This window comes from Phragmites australis, chromosome 4 (assembly GCF_958298935.1).
Source record: "Phragmites australis chromosome 4, lpPhrAust1.1, whole genome shotgun sequence".
Lineage (NCBI taxonomy): Eukaryota > Viridiplantae > Streptophyta > Magnoliopsida > Poales > Poaceae > Phragmites > Phragmites australis.
The window spans coordinates 14801681-14817224 of record NC_084924.1 but is presented as its reverse complement, the minus strand read 5'-3'; the positions used below and the strand labels follow the sequence as shown (position 1 = coordinate 14817224).

Genomic DNA, 15544 nt, shown 5'->3' with positions numbered 1-15544 from the left:
GATGTCAGTCTGGATCCAGAGGATTGGTCGGCACCAACAGAGATCATAGGGAGTTGCTATCCTTCGGACGCCTGAAAATACCGTTTTGTGACGACGATTTCTAACCATCGGATCTGCATCGTGCAACGCCTGTCCTTTCTTCTTCCACGACTGGCCTGGCGGTAACACTAGGAGCAGTAATTTACTGTTTCGCCACATCTTTGGCCAAAATGTTTGGATTGGGAGTATTTCATCGGGAAGTTTTGAGATGTAATAATTCCTGCAAATTTGTGTACTCCAGACCAGACATGATCCCATCACAGACAGAGGGGGAGTTTACAGTTTACACACCACATGACCTAGCCTTTATTATGAACAATCACAAAAAAATCTGCAGAGCATGCAGCTTTGACCTGAATGATTGTACTCAAAGGCGTACCAGCAGAGGGTGGTGCTCTGCAGAAAGCAGGATCACAGCAATCATGGAGTGCTCTCCTCAATCAACAATATTCTGTTTATCTTACTATTTTTCGAAGGCCCCTATCAAACCAGAGAATATGGAGGAGCTTTCCATGGAACAAAGCAGGATAAAAAAAAAGGCATTTTTAAAGGAAACCATGGCTCCTAAACTACTCGACATGCTAATAAAAAACATAGGGAAAGCATGGGCTCGTGCATCCTAAAATATGTCAATTTTAAAGTATGCGCGCGTGCATCTCCTGGTACATTAGCAGTGAACAATAAAAAAGGCGCGCATATTTTTGTAATCAGAGAGAAAAGAAGGGTGCACACTGCACAAGACTACAGTCCTCAGGCACAACAGGTCCTTCTTTCAGCAGTAAGACACCAGCAACATTGCACAACAGGAATATGAAACACAGCACCAACCTAGATGCAGGATGCTGTTTGAAAATGCTATGTACACAGATGTAGCATGCACAGTTGGAGAAACACACCAAGAACAACTTACCCACGTCGGACTGGAACAGGAATGTGTTATCAGGCCTTTAACTCAGCTTGCTTCCCAGCTTGGTTAGGAGCGTCTGCCCGTGCTTTCGGATCAGACTGAGCACTAGCAGGCCGGTTCATTGAATTTCTGCGGGTTGGTCCCTTTCCTGCTTCCCCACCAACTGTTTGGGCACATACATAATAAAAGAACTAAAACTTTCAGTTACAGAGTGTTGGAAATGCAAGACAACATAAGCAGAGTTGTATAGCTAGTTAGCTACTGTGCTTCTAAACCATACACAGTAAGACACTAAGCATGCAGCCTAAATTAGCTATTTTATCATTTAAAAAAAAACGTTTTGGCAAGCATATCACTTGAGCTTGACAACGGAAAATGGGGAAAATACATGATTTGTAACTCCAAATTAGCAGGGAAAATATAAAGTAATAAAACTCTTGCATGATACACCAATTGGTATTCTGTGTTAGATGGTTCTAATTGCTTTCAGCTACAACCATCCAACAATTTTCTAAATGGTTGCCAATAACATGACGAGAAACTGCTCTAGTATGCAAGCATCCACTACATCAATTACAAAAAGACTGGATAACTTGAGAGTACTGTGTGTTTACCATTATTTAGTAGGGATAGCCGCTTCTTGGCTGGTGTATTAGTTTGCACAAGCCTATTTTTCTGATTGCGCACAGCCTTAGAAGCTAGATCTGTTGGCTGGGAGCTGACTTCCTCAAAAACTTTATCCGAAATTTTTGCCTTTTGTTTGGATGATCCCAAAGAGGTGGACGGTAGTACACTTTTTGGTCGCACAAATGAAGCACAACTTACATCGGAATATGACTTTTTGTGGTTTACACCTTTCTTCTTGCTCAGGCCACAAGGAGTATTTGAAATTGCCGCTTTCCCCTTTGGTGTGGTCTGAGACTTTGTTTCCTCATCCTGCTTATCTTCATGCATTGGTATACTCTCTTTAGCATTATTCTCAAGTAACCTGTTCTCCCATGGACGTACAGCCATCCACCTGTCTAACCAGTTTGACCCCCAGTGGTTGTCATCAAGTTCGAGGCCTTGCAGACTTGTAGATTTATGTTGCTTGGAACCAGCTTGCCGCTGACCAAGATAAAAGCACATCTTAGTGACTTCAGCACTTATAGGCGCACTTATAAGCAAAATGTTGGAGGGGCAATAATTGTTGTTTATATTGTACAAGCATATAAAAAGCTACTGATAGTTTTCTATGAGCATCCATTCAGATTGTTAATTTTTGTAGTAAACTAGTGCAATATGTGGAGTGTCATGTTAAAGTGTGTATCAAGCTCCCAGCTCTTTGTGATGGTTTATGTGCTGCGGGCAGCAAAGAAAGAATGTATTTCAACAAAACAAAAGGTATATATGTAGTTACTACTTCATATTTATCACAAATCACAATAGTCATGGTTTTCTTAGCTCATGTTTCCCTCGTAACAATTGAGATGTCTTTTCACTAACCTATCAAATAATTTGCTGGCTGAGCAAACATGTAACACATCATTATTTACCTAATGAAAGGGGCATATACATTCATGAAGATAGCATCCATTATCCAAAGCCATCCTTTATCATTGTCATATCTACATCTCTGACTGACAGACTATAATCAAGAAAAAATATTCAACAGATCCTCAGGTGCTAGATCAATAAGCTAATTCACTCAACAAGTTCTGGTCAGTTCACAAATTCACACTTTTCAGCACTGTAGATGTACCCCCAAAAATTACCTGATGAGTCAAAGCATACGCCATTGCCCTCTCACGCTTGACAGCAGCTTCTTGTCTTTTCAATACTTTAGCTTGCATTTCCTCCATGGAACCGATACTACCACACCAGCCTCCCTGCATTTATCGTAGTTGCAGAAGCAAAGAAATATATATATAAAAACAGTGTACAGTAGGGAAGTATCATCCCACTTATATGACTCACTCAAATTTCCGAGTTGGCGAAAAGTGATGGACAAATAAAAATAACTAATGATGTTTATTGTTCAGGCCAATGGGGACTGAAACAAATATTGCTGGAATAGTTATTTCAATATATGGAAACATATCAAAGCTTGCCCAAAAAACACTGCTAATTCAGGATATTCAGCTGGAATCACACAAAAATTGAATATTATAGCGGTAGTTAAGAGCAAGTCATCTCATAATCCCCTGCTACCACCAAACTCCCTCTACCATCCCCACCCAACTGACATTGCCTCCCTTCACGGTCACCATGGGCCAGGGTAAAATGTCAGAAAAAAGGTAATAAAGAATAAGGGAAAATTGCAAAATCCCAACTACAAGTCACGGAGGTTTTCAAAAACCCACCTGCATCTTAATTCCTTACGGTCTAACACCTGCAAGTTTTATACGTTTCCCAAAAAACCTGTGCTCGTTGACTGAGCGTGGTAGCCTCTCCAACCTTCGCCTAAGTGCTGAACTTGCCAAGACAAGCTTGCCTACGAGTTTTCTCAGAGTTTGGTGCGGCTACCACCAAGATTCATCCATCTTCACTAAATCCAACCGCCATCGCCGTTCTTTAATTTATCATTTTCCACTCAGGTGAGCTCTATTACAATTTTTTGCACCTAGAGTATCTCTAGCACCTCCCGATGCTATGCTGGACGAGCCGAGTCATGCTTGGAGGACACGCGACAGCCACATTGGTCTGTCAACAAACATGGGGGGAATTTGAAAGCACATAAAACTTGTAGGTGTTAGACCCTAAGGAATTGAGATGTAGGTGGGTATTTGAAAAAAAAAACTGACTTGCAAGTGGGTTATTGCAATTTTCCCAAATAATAAAAGCAGAAAAATGTGAAGCATTTCATAGAAACTCGGGTACAACCCGGTCTAGGTCAGAAGAAACACAGCCTTCATCGTGATAGTATAGTGTAGTTTTATTACCATCAAAAGGATAAAAGCAACCTCATAGGACCCCCTCAATGTGTGTTCTTCCTTTTTAAAAGAGAAAATTAAGTATGGCTGACTTGCTCCTATAACATGTATGTCCCAAACAAAGAAATAGCGCAAATTTATGTAACAAATGAGACATATGGTAGCATGTTGACATCCAAAGGATTATGTGGTCTACCTCAACTTCTCGGACATGGTTCTCATGATCATCTTGTTCAGGAATCTTTTTCCGTGCCACTTGATTTTCTAAACCAACGTGAACTTGTCTTGCTCGGATACGAGCTTGGGCTCTTACCAGTGCTTGCATACACTGAAGTGTTTCTGATGTCTGCTTTCTTACAGCATGACCCCTGATAAGGGCTTGAAGTAAAACTATTCCTTTCAAAGCTCGTAAAGCACGTCTAGCCTGGTAGATATGAAGGCAACACAAAAGATCAGAATTCTAAACCAGAGCACTATGAAAATCATGAACTAAAATATTGATTCCTTAACCCATGCTTTACAAGAACATAAGTTGTATCTGAATACTTTTAAGTCATGAAAAGAAGCCTCAGTTTCATAGTGTTTTTGCCTTCTTGACCATTGAAAAATAATAGGACCTTATAGTATTCCAAAAATGATAGAACTCTCATGAAAGTTCTCCTTTTCTTGCATTGTCTGATTTTCATATAGATCACAGTAGCTGAAAGTTTCCAAGTTGCTTAGTTGGATAAATCATTGAAAAATGAATGCAAACATAATCAATATTTAGTATAATTAGTTTATCAACATGGCATAACAAGTCTATTATTATATCAGTAGGCAACGGAGTGTTTTAAAGACATAGCATACCAAGAATGCTCGAAACGTAGACTGGATAACTGTTGCTGCCAAATCCTCTTTGCTACCAATGTCAGTCTGAGAAACACGTACTTCAAGTAATGTACTGTCTGAACAAATCGAATTTGAAATTGTTTGTGTGTTGCTGTCATCAGTCAATGCTTCACTTTGTACTGCAATTTCTTCCACTGCAAGTGCACCTTCAGGATCCAAAGAATGTTTCCGTTTGTGCAGTGATTGATCAGAAGAGCTCCTCTGCAACATTTACAATTCATTTTCATGGTGACAAGCTAACCCAATTAAAAGCAGAAGTTAATAGGGAAAAGTACAATGGTGACAACCAACAATTCAAGTCAGACTGTAGGTGTATGACAGATGTTCGAAAAAAATCAAAACATTGTAATGCATGCAAGTCACATGACAGACAGACTACACATAGTTCATTGGTATGGTAATTAATTGGACGGAATTATGGAAGTAAACAATCAAAATGAACTGGTGCATGAAAAAGGTTTAGAACTATTAGAACTTCAAACAACTATAAACGAACTAGGCAACTAGCTAACTGCTTCGGAAGCACTTGAGTTTAGTCACATTCACATTTTAGTGCCTAGAGAAGCAAAACAAATCAAGTCTTTAAAAAAATAAGAAGATTCCCTAGAGTAAAGGACAATTCAATCAATAATGGTCCACAAATCAATCATCTATCCATCACTAAAAGACCAATTAGAAATTAAAATCAGAAAGATGCCATCAAGTGCTCAACCACAACTTTGTCCCACTATGCTTTTGTTCTTTTCTTCTCTTCAGTAGGTGGGGGGATAGAAGCACTGACACTGACAATTACTACATATTATGAGCTAACCACCGTTTGCTACATCAGTGCACAATTAATATGCAGATTTGCCGGCATTAGCCATATAATGTCTAACAATATTTCTCATCATGTTCCATGTAATCATGTATTCTTGGTACAATACCTAGTGGATTTTTTTACATTTTGACCTTTTTTAAAAACATATTCTACAAATAGACGCCTGGGAAAACAATTTCTGAAAATGGACCCTTTTGCACGGCGCCATGGCATTTGGCACAGTGGTTGAATAGCACGGTGCAGTGATATTTGGCGCCATGCTAGCGATCTTCTATTTTGGACTTGAAAGATTGTATATGGTAGTTACCACGACGTCAATTATCATGGCACCGTGCTATTCAACCACGGCGCCAAATGTCATGGCGCCGTAAAAAGGGTTCATTTTTTACATTGTTTCCCCATAGATCCATGCGTAGAAAATGTTTTCAAAAAGGACCAAAATCTAAAAATTCCACCAATACCTAATGGAATACAGTTATCTCTTTATGTGGCACTATTGAGAGTGAAGCATATTGGTTGAGGGACAAGCTCATCACAAAGACATGCCAACAACAGAAGTAGTGTGGCAACGAACCAATCTAGGTAAAACTTTTATTCTTTTGCAGTTTTTCTGATTCTTCAAGGTTTGTCATGTTCTCACAGAGAAAGACAAAGAACAAGAATAATTGCATCTCCAAGTTGTGCCCACAAAAACGAGGAAAAAAGAAAAGAAAATTCATAGATAAAAGAATTATGCGTCGCAATATGGTTAAATGGACCAACTGTCAAGCATAAGCCATTGTGAAATGCAAAATACAAACCCTGAGTGGAATAAAATGACTTACAATTTCACTGCTCTCAGCATTTTGTCCCTTTTCTTGCTTTTCTGCATTCTGCCCTTTTTCTTGCTTCCTTATGCCGACCAACGATTTAAACCACTTGGATGAGATACCCATGATAACCCCTCCTTCCCTTTCGCTAATTCAATGACCTAAGACCAATATGTTGCAGTGATTATTGCACTAAAGAAGTAAAGTCGCCTTCTGCTTAAAACTAAAGTTAAAACACAAAGAGGATGTGTACTATCACTCAACCGAGAAACTCAACATCACAATTGCCAGAATTTCAAGCAATGTCTAGTAGTACAAATGCAACAAATTGCTAGCACATGCATGTTGTTGAAACAAGAACAAAGATATACAAGAGTCTTCACATGAACAACGAAAATAAGCATCATGAGCACAATTTATTAAATCCAGTGATTAATGCAATAAATAACCAAACTGATATGATCGGAAGCAACCACTATATTCTGTCTGGCATTACTCTATCAGGTGGTTGCCATTCTCACAGATAACAAAGTATACATTACTAGTCAAGACTATGACACCAAACTTGCCAAGTACTGATAGCTACTGGCCTAGTGCTATTGTGTGACCTAATCTCTAGTCATTAAAGAAATTATTGTGTACATTATTGTGAAATTGACAAGAACTCTTCATTGCATTAATTGAAATAATTCTTCACAAATTTTGACAGTATCTCAGCAAAAAAAGTAAGCTACTCGTATTCCATGTGTGCAACCATGAATTGATTCAAAAAATAGAAATAGGAACAAGTCCTGAAAGAAACGGGCAACCAACTTTTCAGAAGTTATGAGGGGCGCAAAATGTGAGGCAGACTGATCGCTAAAACAGCAGAACTCTATACAGTGGACATAAAAAGCAAGTAAGAAGATTCACTTCACATAAGCAAGAACCAAATGAAAGCATGGATAATTTCCCCATAAGAAAAACAGCCCTGAGAATGTGCATCTCGAATGCTGTAAAAGGAACCCAAAACCAATGAATAGTGCCATCACTAATTTCCTCCATAATTGAACAACTTTATGCTGAACAGAACCAGAAAGGGGAAGATATATGTAAAAGTGGCACCTTTACGACAACCCATCTAAATTATTGCAGATGCAAATAGCGTAACGTGCACACAGATTGGCACAAAACCCCAAACTCCCCCAAATTTCAGCATAAATCGATATCTGAAAAATGCACCAACCTGCACCGAGGACTTACTTTAACGTCTCTCCAAGCGGGTAAAACCGAGGGAATCAAACATACTCTGCAAAACAGACCATCGAATCAAACATAGCTCGGTCGGCGAGTTCAACCAAATTCCAGCAAAATGCGACCCAAATCCATGAATATGCTCTTCAATCGCTCAACCGGTTCCCGAATCGGACGAAATCCGCACCGAAAACAGACCAAGAAAACGAGCGCGAAACCCAGGGACACGCATCGCCGATGGCCACGGCCCAAGATTACGCAAACTCCTGGTCATATAAGATGAGGATGGGACTCACCCGAGCGGAGACGAGGAGAGAGCCTGACACGGGAAGGCTGAGACGAGAGAGACACCATGGCCTTTGATTTCGATTTCTTTTCCCTTTTAACCTGCGCTTTTCGTTCCTTTGAAGGAAATTTAGAAAAGGTAGTTGTCCTGCATTTCGAGGAGACACATTTGTATGCAGGCCCTTTGAAAAATGCATTATGTTTTGTTTGGGTTATGGGTAGAAAGAAGGGATCAAGGGATATATGTGAAAAAAGTAGATTATCGTCCATAGTTTTGTGGAAATCCAAAGGAAAAATAAGAATTGAAATTCATCTAGAATTATTAGCTATAAATGCTTTTGGAACGTACAAATGTCCCCTTTGGTAACTGTTTCTTCCATTTCAAAAAAAAAAAACAAATAGAAGGGAAAAGCCATTGAGGAATTCTACTACATTTCTCTCCATGCTTTTGCCACCATTGGACACTTCACCGTGGTGCCAAATACTACTTCCCCTAACAATAACTCACTCTGACAAGTGAAGGATGAACAGCACTGGATTGGAGAGAAAAAAAAAGAATTGTCTATACTATAGAGAGATTTGGGAAATTTTGACGGCGGAAGCATTGGACGGAAAGGAGTGAGTGGCGTTGCTTGGTAGGCACATGGTCAAACGAGAAGTGTATGTTTATATCCGTTTCTATTTATTTGTTCTCTAAACCTACATGAATAGCAATTTGATTCGGTGCTCCTTATTTTATTTTTTCTTCACAACAACACACATGTTTTTAGCTTGCAATTTTATGTTCCACCTCCCAGCATCGACAATCAAATAGTTAGGCTGCCATCCCTCTTTACGAGTGACATTCTCCATCCCTATAGCCTAGTCGCAAGGAAAAGTGGAATGGTGCCCAAAGCTATTTACGTGATGCGTAGTACTTTTAACTATAATTGTTTGCGTCTTCCTCCTCATATATGAAAGGCAAAATTTGTTTTATAGCATCCAAAGAAACCGGTGTAGGAAACTTCGTTTTAATTTTGAGACATTTTAATATGTAGCATCCATTCGATTTCGAGACACTTTAATACGTAGCACCGAAATTTCTAATATTCAGTTTTTTACACTATGGCTCCTTTTCCATCCATTGCAATTATGTATGACCATACTACCCTCAAGACTATTCCTTCACATTATCCATACATATAGCATGTATCCATATCAAAATAGCACATCATCCAGACATATGACACGTATACATAGTCAACTCACTGCAAAAGGAAACAAACTACTACGTCCTTTCTCAAATAGATATCATCTTTCAGGAAAATCATTTTATACATTATCATAAAAACGATGATGCTATAAACATAGCTGATTTGTTTTTCAGAAAAATCGTTCGACTATATGAAGTGCCTAATACTATCGTCTCGGATCGTGATACAAAGTTTTTTGTCACTTTTGGAGATCACTTTAGAATAAATTGGGAAGGAAGCTACTGTTTTCTACTACATGTCATCCTCAGATCGACGGTCAAACAGAGGTTGTCAACAGTACATTATCAAACATGTTACGGGCTGTTCTAAACAAAAATTTGAGGATTTGGAAAAAGTGTTTACCGTATATTGAATTTGCTTATAATAGGTTGGTACATTTCACCACCAAGGTAAGTTTGTTTCAAGTAGTGTATGGATTTAATCCCCGTGCTCCTATTGATTTACTAGCTTTGCCTATTTTTAAAAGACTTAATTTAGATGCTAAGAAACGTGCTGAATTTATTCTTAAGTTGCAAGAAACAACTAAAAAAAATATAGAGAGCATGATTGAAAAGTATAGGATTGCTGGAAGTAAAGGTAGGAAGGAAATAAAATTTGAACCGGGTGATTTAGTTTGGTTGCATTTGAGGAATGATAGTGTCGATGAATTAGGAACCGGAGGTCCCCGAATCCCGAGACCAGGCCAGCAATCCGCCACATGGCGCCATCCCACGGAGTCTCCTCCGCGAGGTAAAAAACCCGGGAGAGGGCGCTCGGGGCCACAGTCAGTGGTCCCCGAGTACCCAAGTTCCCTGATGATCTGCGAAGTCTAAAATACGGGGAAGAAAGTGCTCGGGGAGGTATACGGTGGCCCCCGAGCACCCGAGTCCCCCGACGATCAGGAAAGCTAAGTACCGAGAGAAGTGTGCCCGGGGTCGCAAGCGGTGGCCCCCTGGGCACCCAAGTATCCCGAGGACCCACTGAAGGGAGTTCCGGGAGAGAGTGCTCGAGGCTGCGTGCACTCGGTTCCCCGAGGATCAAGAAAGGGCATTCTCGGGAGAGAGTGCTCAGGGAGGTGAACAGTGACCCCCGAGCACTCGGTTCCCTGACGACTCAGAGAGCCCCCTGACAGTGGCCCCCAAGGGGCCCACTGATGAGGTGTCAGCCAGTCAAAGGCCCAAGGTCGCATTTAAAGAGCGCGCGTGGCCTGTCACTCCCAACTGCTCCCGCCACGCTCAGTGTCAGTTCCTGCCACATTTTGGCAGAAGGGCGTGGGGTCATTGAATGCACGGGTCCCATCCAGTGCCATCCGGCCCGTCTCGGGATAACGTCGTCAGGGCCGAGGTGTTCCGTCTGCCGCGCTGCTGTGGCAAGAGAACAAGACAGGGCGGGCACGTTGCCAGTGCATTTATGGTGATGGAATACCGGGCGTGGGGCGCATTTTCCACCCCCGGTCACTTCGCACAGAGGCTATGATGACACCCTTTCCATTTATGGTATCTTGGAACTCGTGCCCCCCTCCCGTTCGGGGCACGCTACTGCCGGCGGATATTTAAAGCCGCCGACAGCACGGACAAAGAGGGTTTTGGAAAAAAAAGAGTTTTCGAAGTAGCGAAGAGAAGAGAAGATCGAGAGCACCCAAAGCCAGCAGATACACGCAGACCGAAGAATAAGGAGCCTCAGGCTCTAAGATAGACAAACATTCTTGTAACCAGCAACATCCTTGAGGGACATTCTCAAGGCATTTATAATATCCATACAGGAGTAGGGTGTTACGCCTCCGTGCGGCCCGAACCTGTCTAAACACCAGCGCATTTACTCCATTCCGCACTAGATCATTCCACCCCACCGGCCATCGCATTCATACCCATTTATTTCTCTGGCGAACATATTCAGGATCATCCCCCCGACCGAATCTCTAAAAAGGGGTCCCTCAGGATCCTTGCGACAGGAGTTCACCCTCCGACAGCTGGCGCGCCAGGTAGGGGGGAAGCATCCCTGAATTTGTTTGTTTTCTTCTGTAGAAAAAATGGCCGGTGGTCATCACCTCCAGCGCTCTGGCTCCAGCTCCAGCGGGGAAATGGAGCCCCTCGCTCAGGAGGCCCCAGTCGCTGCTGCATCCTAGCAGCAGCCGCGATCTGCACGCACGGCGTTCCCCTCTCAAGGGGACCAGGGCGTTGGGCCTAGCAGGGCCGCCGCCGCCATCGCCGGTGCAGCACCCAACCCCCAGCAGGTGGCCAAAACTCCTGCCGCTAGGTCCGCGTCTGGACAACGCCGAGCGCCGCTCCGGCGTAGGCTCGCCTTCGGCGAGGCCAGTCTCCGGAGCGTGCTGCTTGCGGTGCACGCTCTCCTCAGGTATCCGCCAGTCCAGGCGGCGGGGGAAACCCCGGAGGGCTGTTGGCTCCAGGAAGTCGCCGCCCTAGTCGGCACGGCCCACCGCCAGGTGCTGGCCGAAAGTTCCCGCGCCACCTCCCAGTGTGGCGCCGCTAGGACCGGCCCATCGTCAGGTGGCGGTCGCGCTGGCCGAGGGGCCTCCAGGCGGAGCGCCGCCCCCCTGGCCACCTTCAGAACCCAGGATCTCCGCTTACACCTCAACGAGCGGAGGGGCATCGAAGATGCGCGCGTCACTCTCGAGCGCCAGCGGGAGACCCGGCAGGAGGTTGAAGCCGAGGACTAGGCCTCCTCTTTGCTGGCCCATGATTGCCGGGGCTCGCTGGCTCGCCGGCGTTCACCTCCCAAGGGCGCTGCCCGCGTCGCAGGGTACGGCACCGGTTGCCGTGCGTTCACCAGTGAGCTCCGCCGGGTCAAATGTCCCACCAAGTTCCGCCCCGAGCTGCCAGAGAAGTACGACGGGTCCATCGACCCTGTCGAGTTCCTCCAGATATACACCACCGCTGTCCAGGCGGCTGGTGGCAGCGAGAAGGTGATGGCTAACTACTTTCATGTTGCCTTGAGGGGCTCTGCCCGCTCTTGGCTTATGAACTTACCCCCAGGGTCTATCAGCTCCTGGGATGATCTTTGCCACCAGTTCGTGGCTAATTTTCATGGCACATTCACGCGCCCTGGCCTGGAGTGCGACCTCCACGCCGTCAAGCAGCAGGAGGGAGAGATGTTGTGGCGCTTTATTCAGCGCTTCAGCCAGGTCCGTAATACCATCCCGCGGATAGCCCCCCACGCTATCATTGTCGCATTCCGGCAGGGTGTCCGCGACGAGCGAATGCTCGAGAAGCTAGGCACGCACGAGGTCGAGACCACCGCGGAACTTTTCGCGCTGGCCGACAAGTGTGCCAAGGCGGCGGAAGCTCGGGCGTGGCACGTTCCGCGCCCTGAGCACCCCGCCGCCGATCAACCAGGTCCTTCCCGCTCCGACAGGCGGGAAAAGAAAATGAGAAGGAGGTGCGAGGCTGTCCCCGTCGAGCCAGCCCAGGGCCCCGCCCGTGGGCCGGCCTAGGAGCCCGACCGCCGGCAAGCACGCCGGGCGGCCGCCGACAGACGGCCCGCGCTCGTGAGGGCTCCGGCTCGAGCCCCTCCTAGGGCTCCGGCTCCCGCGAGGGCTCTGGCTCCCGCAAGGGCTCCCGCTCCGGCAAGTGCCCCCGCTCCTGCGGGGCCTGAGCCGGGGAAGTGGTGCCCGATTCACCAGACTAGGTGGCATGACCTCACGGAGTGCCGCACGGTCAAGGGCCTCATCGAGCAGCACCAAAGGGACCGCGAGGAGCCCCGCTAGGGTGGCGACGACGAAGCCGCCCCCAACAACCCAGAGCTCAGCTTCCAGGAGCCTGAGCACATCGTCGCCTTCATCGACGGAGGCACGTACACACCCTCCTCCCGCCGCAGTGTCAAGACCATGCGGCGCGAGGTGTGCTCGGTGACCTCGGGCGAAGAGGCCGTAAGGCCCCTGAAGTGGTCGGATGCCCCGATCACTTTCAGCTTGGCCGACCACCCCGCCAGTACTGCAGGCGTGGGGCGACTACCCTTGGTAGTATCCCCCACCATCTGCAATGTGATCTTTTGTATTTTTTAGATGCAAACTCTGGTTGTCACCAGATTCGCATGGCCATAGAGGATGAAGAAAAAACTGCTTTTACCACCCCGGTGGGGACTTATTGCTATGTGTCGATGCCTTTTAGTTTGCGCAACGTTGGGTCTTCTTTCCAGCGCGCTATCCGCATCACCCTTGATTCGCAGGTTGGCCACAACGTCGAGGCCTACATCGATGATCTCGTCGTCAAATCCCGAGACCGTGCCACCCTGCTCAAAGATCTTGTTGAGACTTTCAACAGTCTTCGCACTACCCGCCTGAAGCTCAACCCCGAGAAGTGCGTCTTCGGGGTGCCTGCGGGCAAGCTCCTCGGTTTCTTGGTTTCCAGCCGAGGGATCGAGGCCAATCCAGAGAAGATCCGGGCCATCGAGCAGATGCGACCCCCGGCTCGACTCAAGGAGGTTCAGCGTCTCGTCGACTGCATGACGGCCCTCGGGCGCTTCATCTCCAAACTCGGGGAGCGAGGACTCCCCCTTTTCAAGCTTCTGAAGAAGACCGGTCATTTCGACTGGACGCCGGAGGCCGAGTAGGCTGTCTGCGATCTGAAGAAGTATCTCACCTCGCCACCCGTACTGGTGGGCCCATCCGAGGGCGAGCCACTACTGCTCTACGTCTCGGCCACTCCTCAGGTCGTGAGCGTGGTACTGGTGGTGGAGCGTGATGAGTGCACGGGGTTAGGTGCTGGGTCCCAGCTCCCGGCCACCCCCGAGCACTCCCCTGTCCTTGTGGCTCTCCCCGAGTAGGGGGTCGAGCCTGAGCACTTGGCTCCCCTCGAGATGGGGGTCGAGCCCGACCACTTGGCTCCTCCCGACCAGGGAGTCGAGCCCGAGCACTCGGTCAGCCCCGACCACGTCGTCGAGCTTGGGGGCTGTAGCAGGCCCTCGGGTGAAGCCGCAGCCCGGGCCCGCCGGGTACAGCGACCGGTGTACTTAGTCAGTGAAGTCCTCCGGGAGGCCAAGACAAGGTACCCCCAAGCTCAGAAGCTGCTCTACGCCGTGCTCATTGCTTCCCGGAAGCTGCACCACTACTTCCAGGCGCACAAGGTCTCGGTGGTTACCACGTACCCACTAGGACCCATCCTTCAAAACCGAGAAGGCACCGGGTGCGTCGTCAAGTGGGCAGTGGAGCTAGCGGAGTTCGACCTGCACTTTATCAGCCGCCAGGCGATCAAAAGCCATGCGCTCTCTGACTTCCTGGCAGAGTGGACACCCGTCCCTGAGGTCGTTCGAGAAGAAATCTCCACATATCCCGGGCACGATGCGCCCAGGTATTGGATTATGCATTTCGACGGTTCCCTCACGCTGAAAGGTGCGGGGGCCGGAGTGGTTCTCACCTCCCCAACGGGTGAAGAACTCCGGTACGTCGTGCAGCTGCAGTCCCGCGCATCCAACAACATGGCGAAATATGAGGGCCTCATCGCCGGTCTCCGAGCCGCGGTGGGCCTCGGGATTCGTCGCCTCCAGGTCAAGGGAGACTCCCAGCTGGTGGTCAACCAAGTATCGAAAGAACACCAGTGCATGGATCCTCAAATGGCGGCGTACGTGGCGGCAGTCAGGAAGCTAGAGAAGCGCTTCGACAGCCTGGAGCTGCGGTACATCTCTCGCCGTGACAACACTTTGGCCGATGACCTCTCTCGCCTGGCCTCCTCCCGTGCGCGCGTCCCTGCCGGAGTCTTTGAAGAAAGACTCACACGGCCTTCCGTCCTGCCTGCCGAATAGGACGAAGGGGAAACCTCGAGCTCAATTCAGGGGACCCCGGCGGCGTCCTTAGTGGGAAGCCCCGGCAGGGTGCTACCGTCTGGTGAGTGCGCTGCGCTTGCTTTCAGTTCTCAAGATGCCTCGTGGATGGACGAGATCTGAGGGTACTTGAAGGAAAAGTTCCTCCCCGGGGATGAGGCCTCTGCTGAAAGAGTTGCTCGGCAGTCCAAACGCTATGCCATAGTAGATGGGGATCTCTACCGGCGTAGCGCAGGCGGCATCCTCCTGAAATGCATCACCCAGGCAGAAGGCAGCGAGCTTCTCGCTGAGGTCCACGAGGGCGAGTGCGGTGGCCATGTATCGTTCTGCACGTTGGTCGGGAAGGCCTTCCGGCAAGGTTTCTACTGGCCTACAGCCCTCCAGGATACTTCCGAGCTGGTTCAGCGCTGCAGGGCATGCCAGTTCCACGCAAAGCAGATTCACCAGCCAGCTCAGGCTCTTCAAACCATCCCCCTGTCATGGCCTTTCATGGTCTGGGGGCTAGACATTCTGGGTCCATTCCCCCAAGCAATCGGGGGCTATGAGTACCTCTACGTCGCCATCGACAAATTCACCAAGTGGTCAGAGGCGGTTCTAGTCGTCAAAGTGATCAAGAACACGGTGCTCCAGTTTATCCGCGG

At 47.3% G+C, this 15544-nt stretch overlaps 1 protein-coding gene across 6 annotated transcripts; it reads right to left on the bottom strand.

Annotated features, from left to right (window-relative positions):
- Nucleotides 1–85: 85 nt before the first annotated feature.
- On the bottom strand, nt 86–8014 carry LOC133915796 (protein IQ-DOMAIN 5-like). 6 transcript variants are annotated; one of them, XM_062359102.1, is made up of 8 exons: nt 7908–8014; nt 6394–6539; nt 4708–4950; nt 4055–4282; nt 2701–2814; nt 1561–2053; nt 950–1109; nt 86–435 (listed from the first exon to the last, which is right to left on the bottom strand). In XM_062359102.1, the coding sequence occupies exons 2-7, from the start codon at nt 6502–6504 to the stop codon at nt 979–981; spliced, it is 1320 nt and encodes a 439-aa protein (XP_062215086.1). In that variant the 5' UTR covers nt 6505–6539; nt 7908–8014; the 3' UTR covers nt 86–435; nt 950–978. The 6 variants fall into 6 exon arrangements, with proteins under 6 accessions (XP_062215086.1, XP_062215088.1, XP_062215089.1 ...); XM_062359104.1 differs by lacking the exon at nt 86–435 and adding an exon at nt 7604–7666 and having other exon boundaries at nt 716–1109; nt 7908–8012; XM_062359105.1 differs by lacking the exon at nt 86–435 and adding an exon at nt 7621–7666 and having other exon boundaries at nt 716–1109; nt 7908–8012.
- Nucleotides 8015–15544: the final 7530 nt, after the last annotated feature.

Coding starts and splice junctions, on each gene's coding strand:
- LOC133915796 (XM_062359102.1), bottom strand. CDS start 6,504: ATGGGTATCTCATCCAAGTGGTTTAAATCGTTGGTCGGCATAAGGAAG. Junction 2,054..2,700: donor CGTATGCTTTGACTCATCAG/GTAATTTTTGGG, acceptor TATCTTGGTCAG/CGGCAAGCTGGTTCCAAGCA. Junction 1,110..1,560: donor GCTATCCCTACTAAATAATG/GTAAACACACAG, acceptor GTGCCCAAACAG/TTGGTGGGGAAGCAGGAAAG.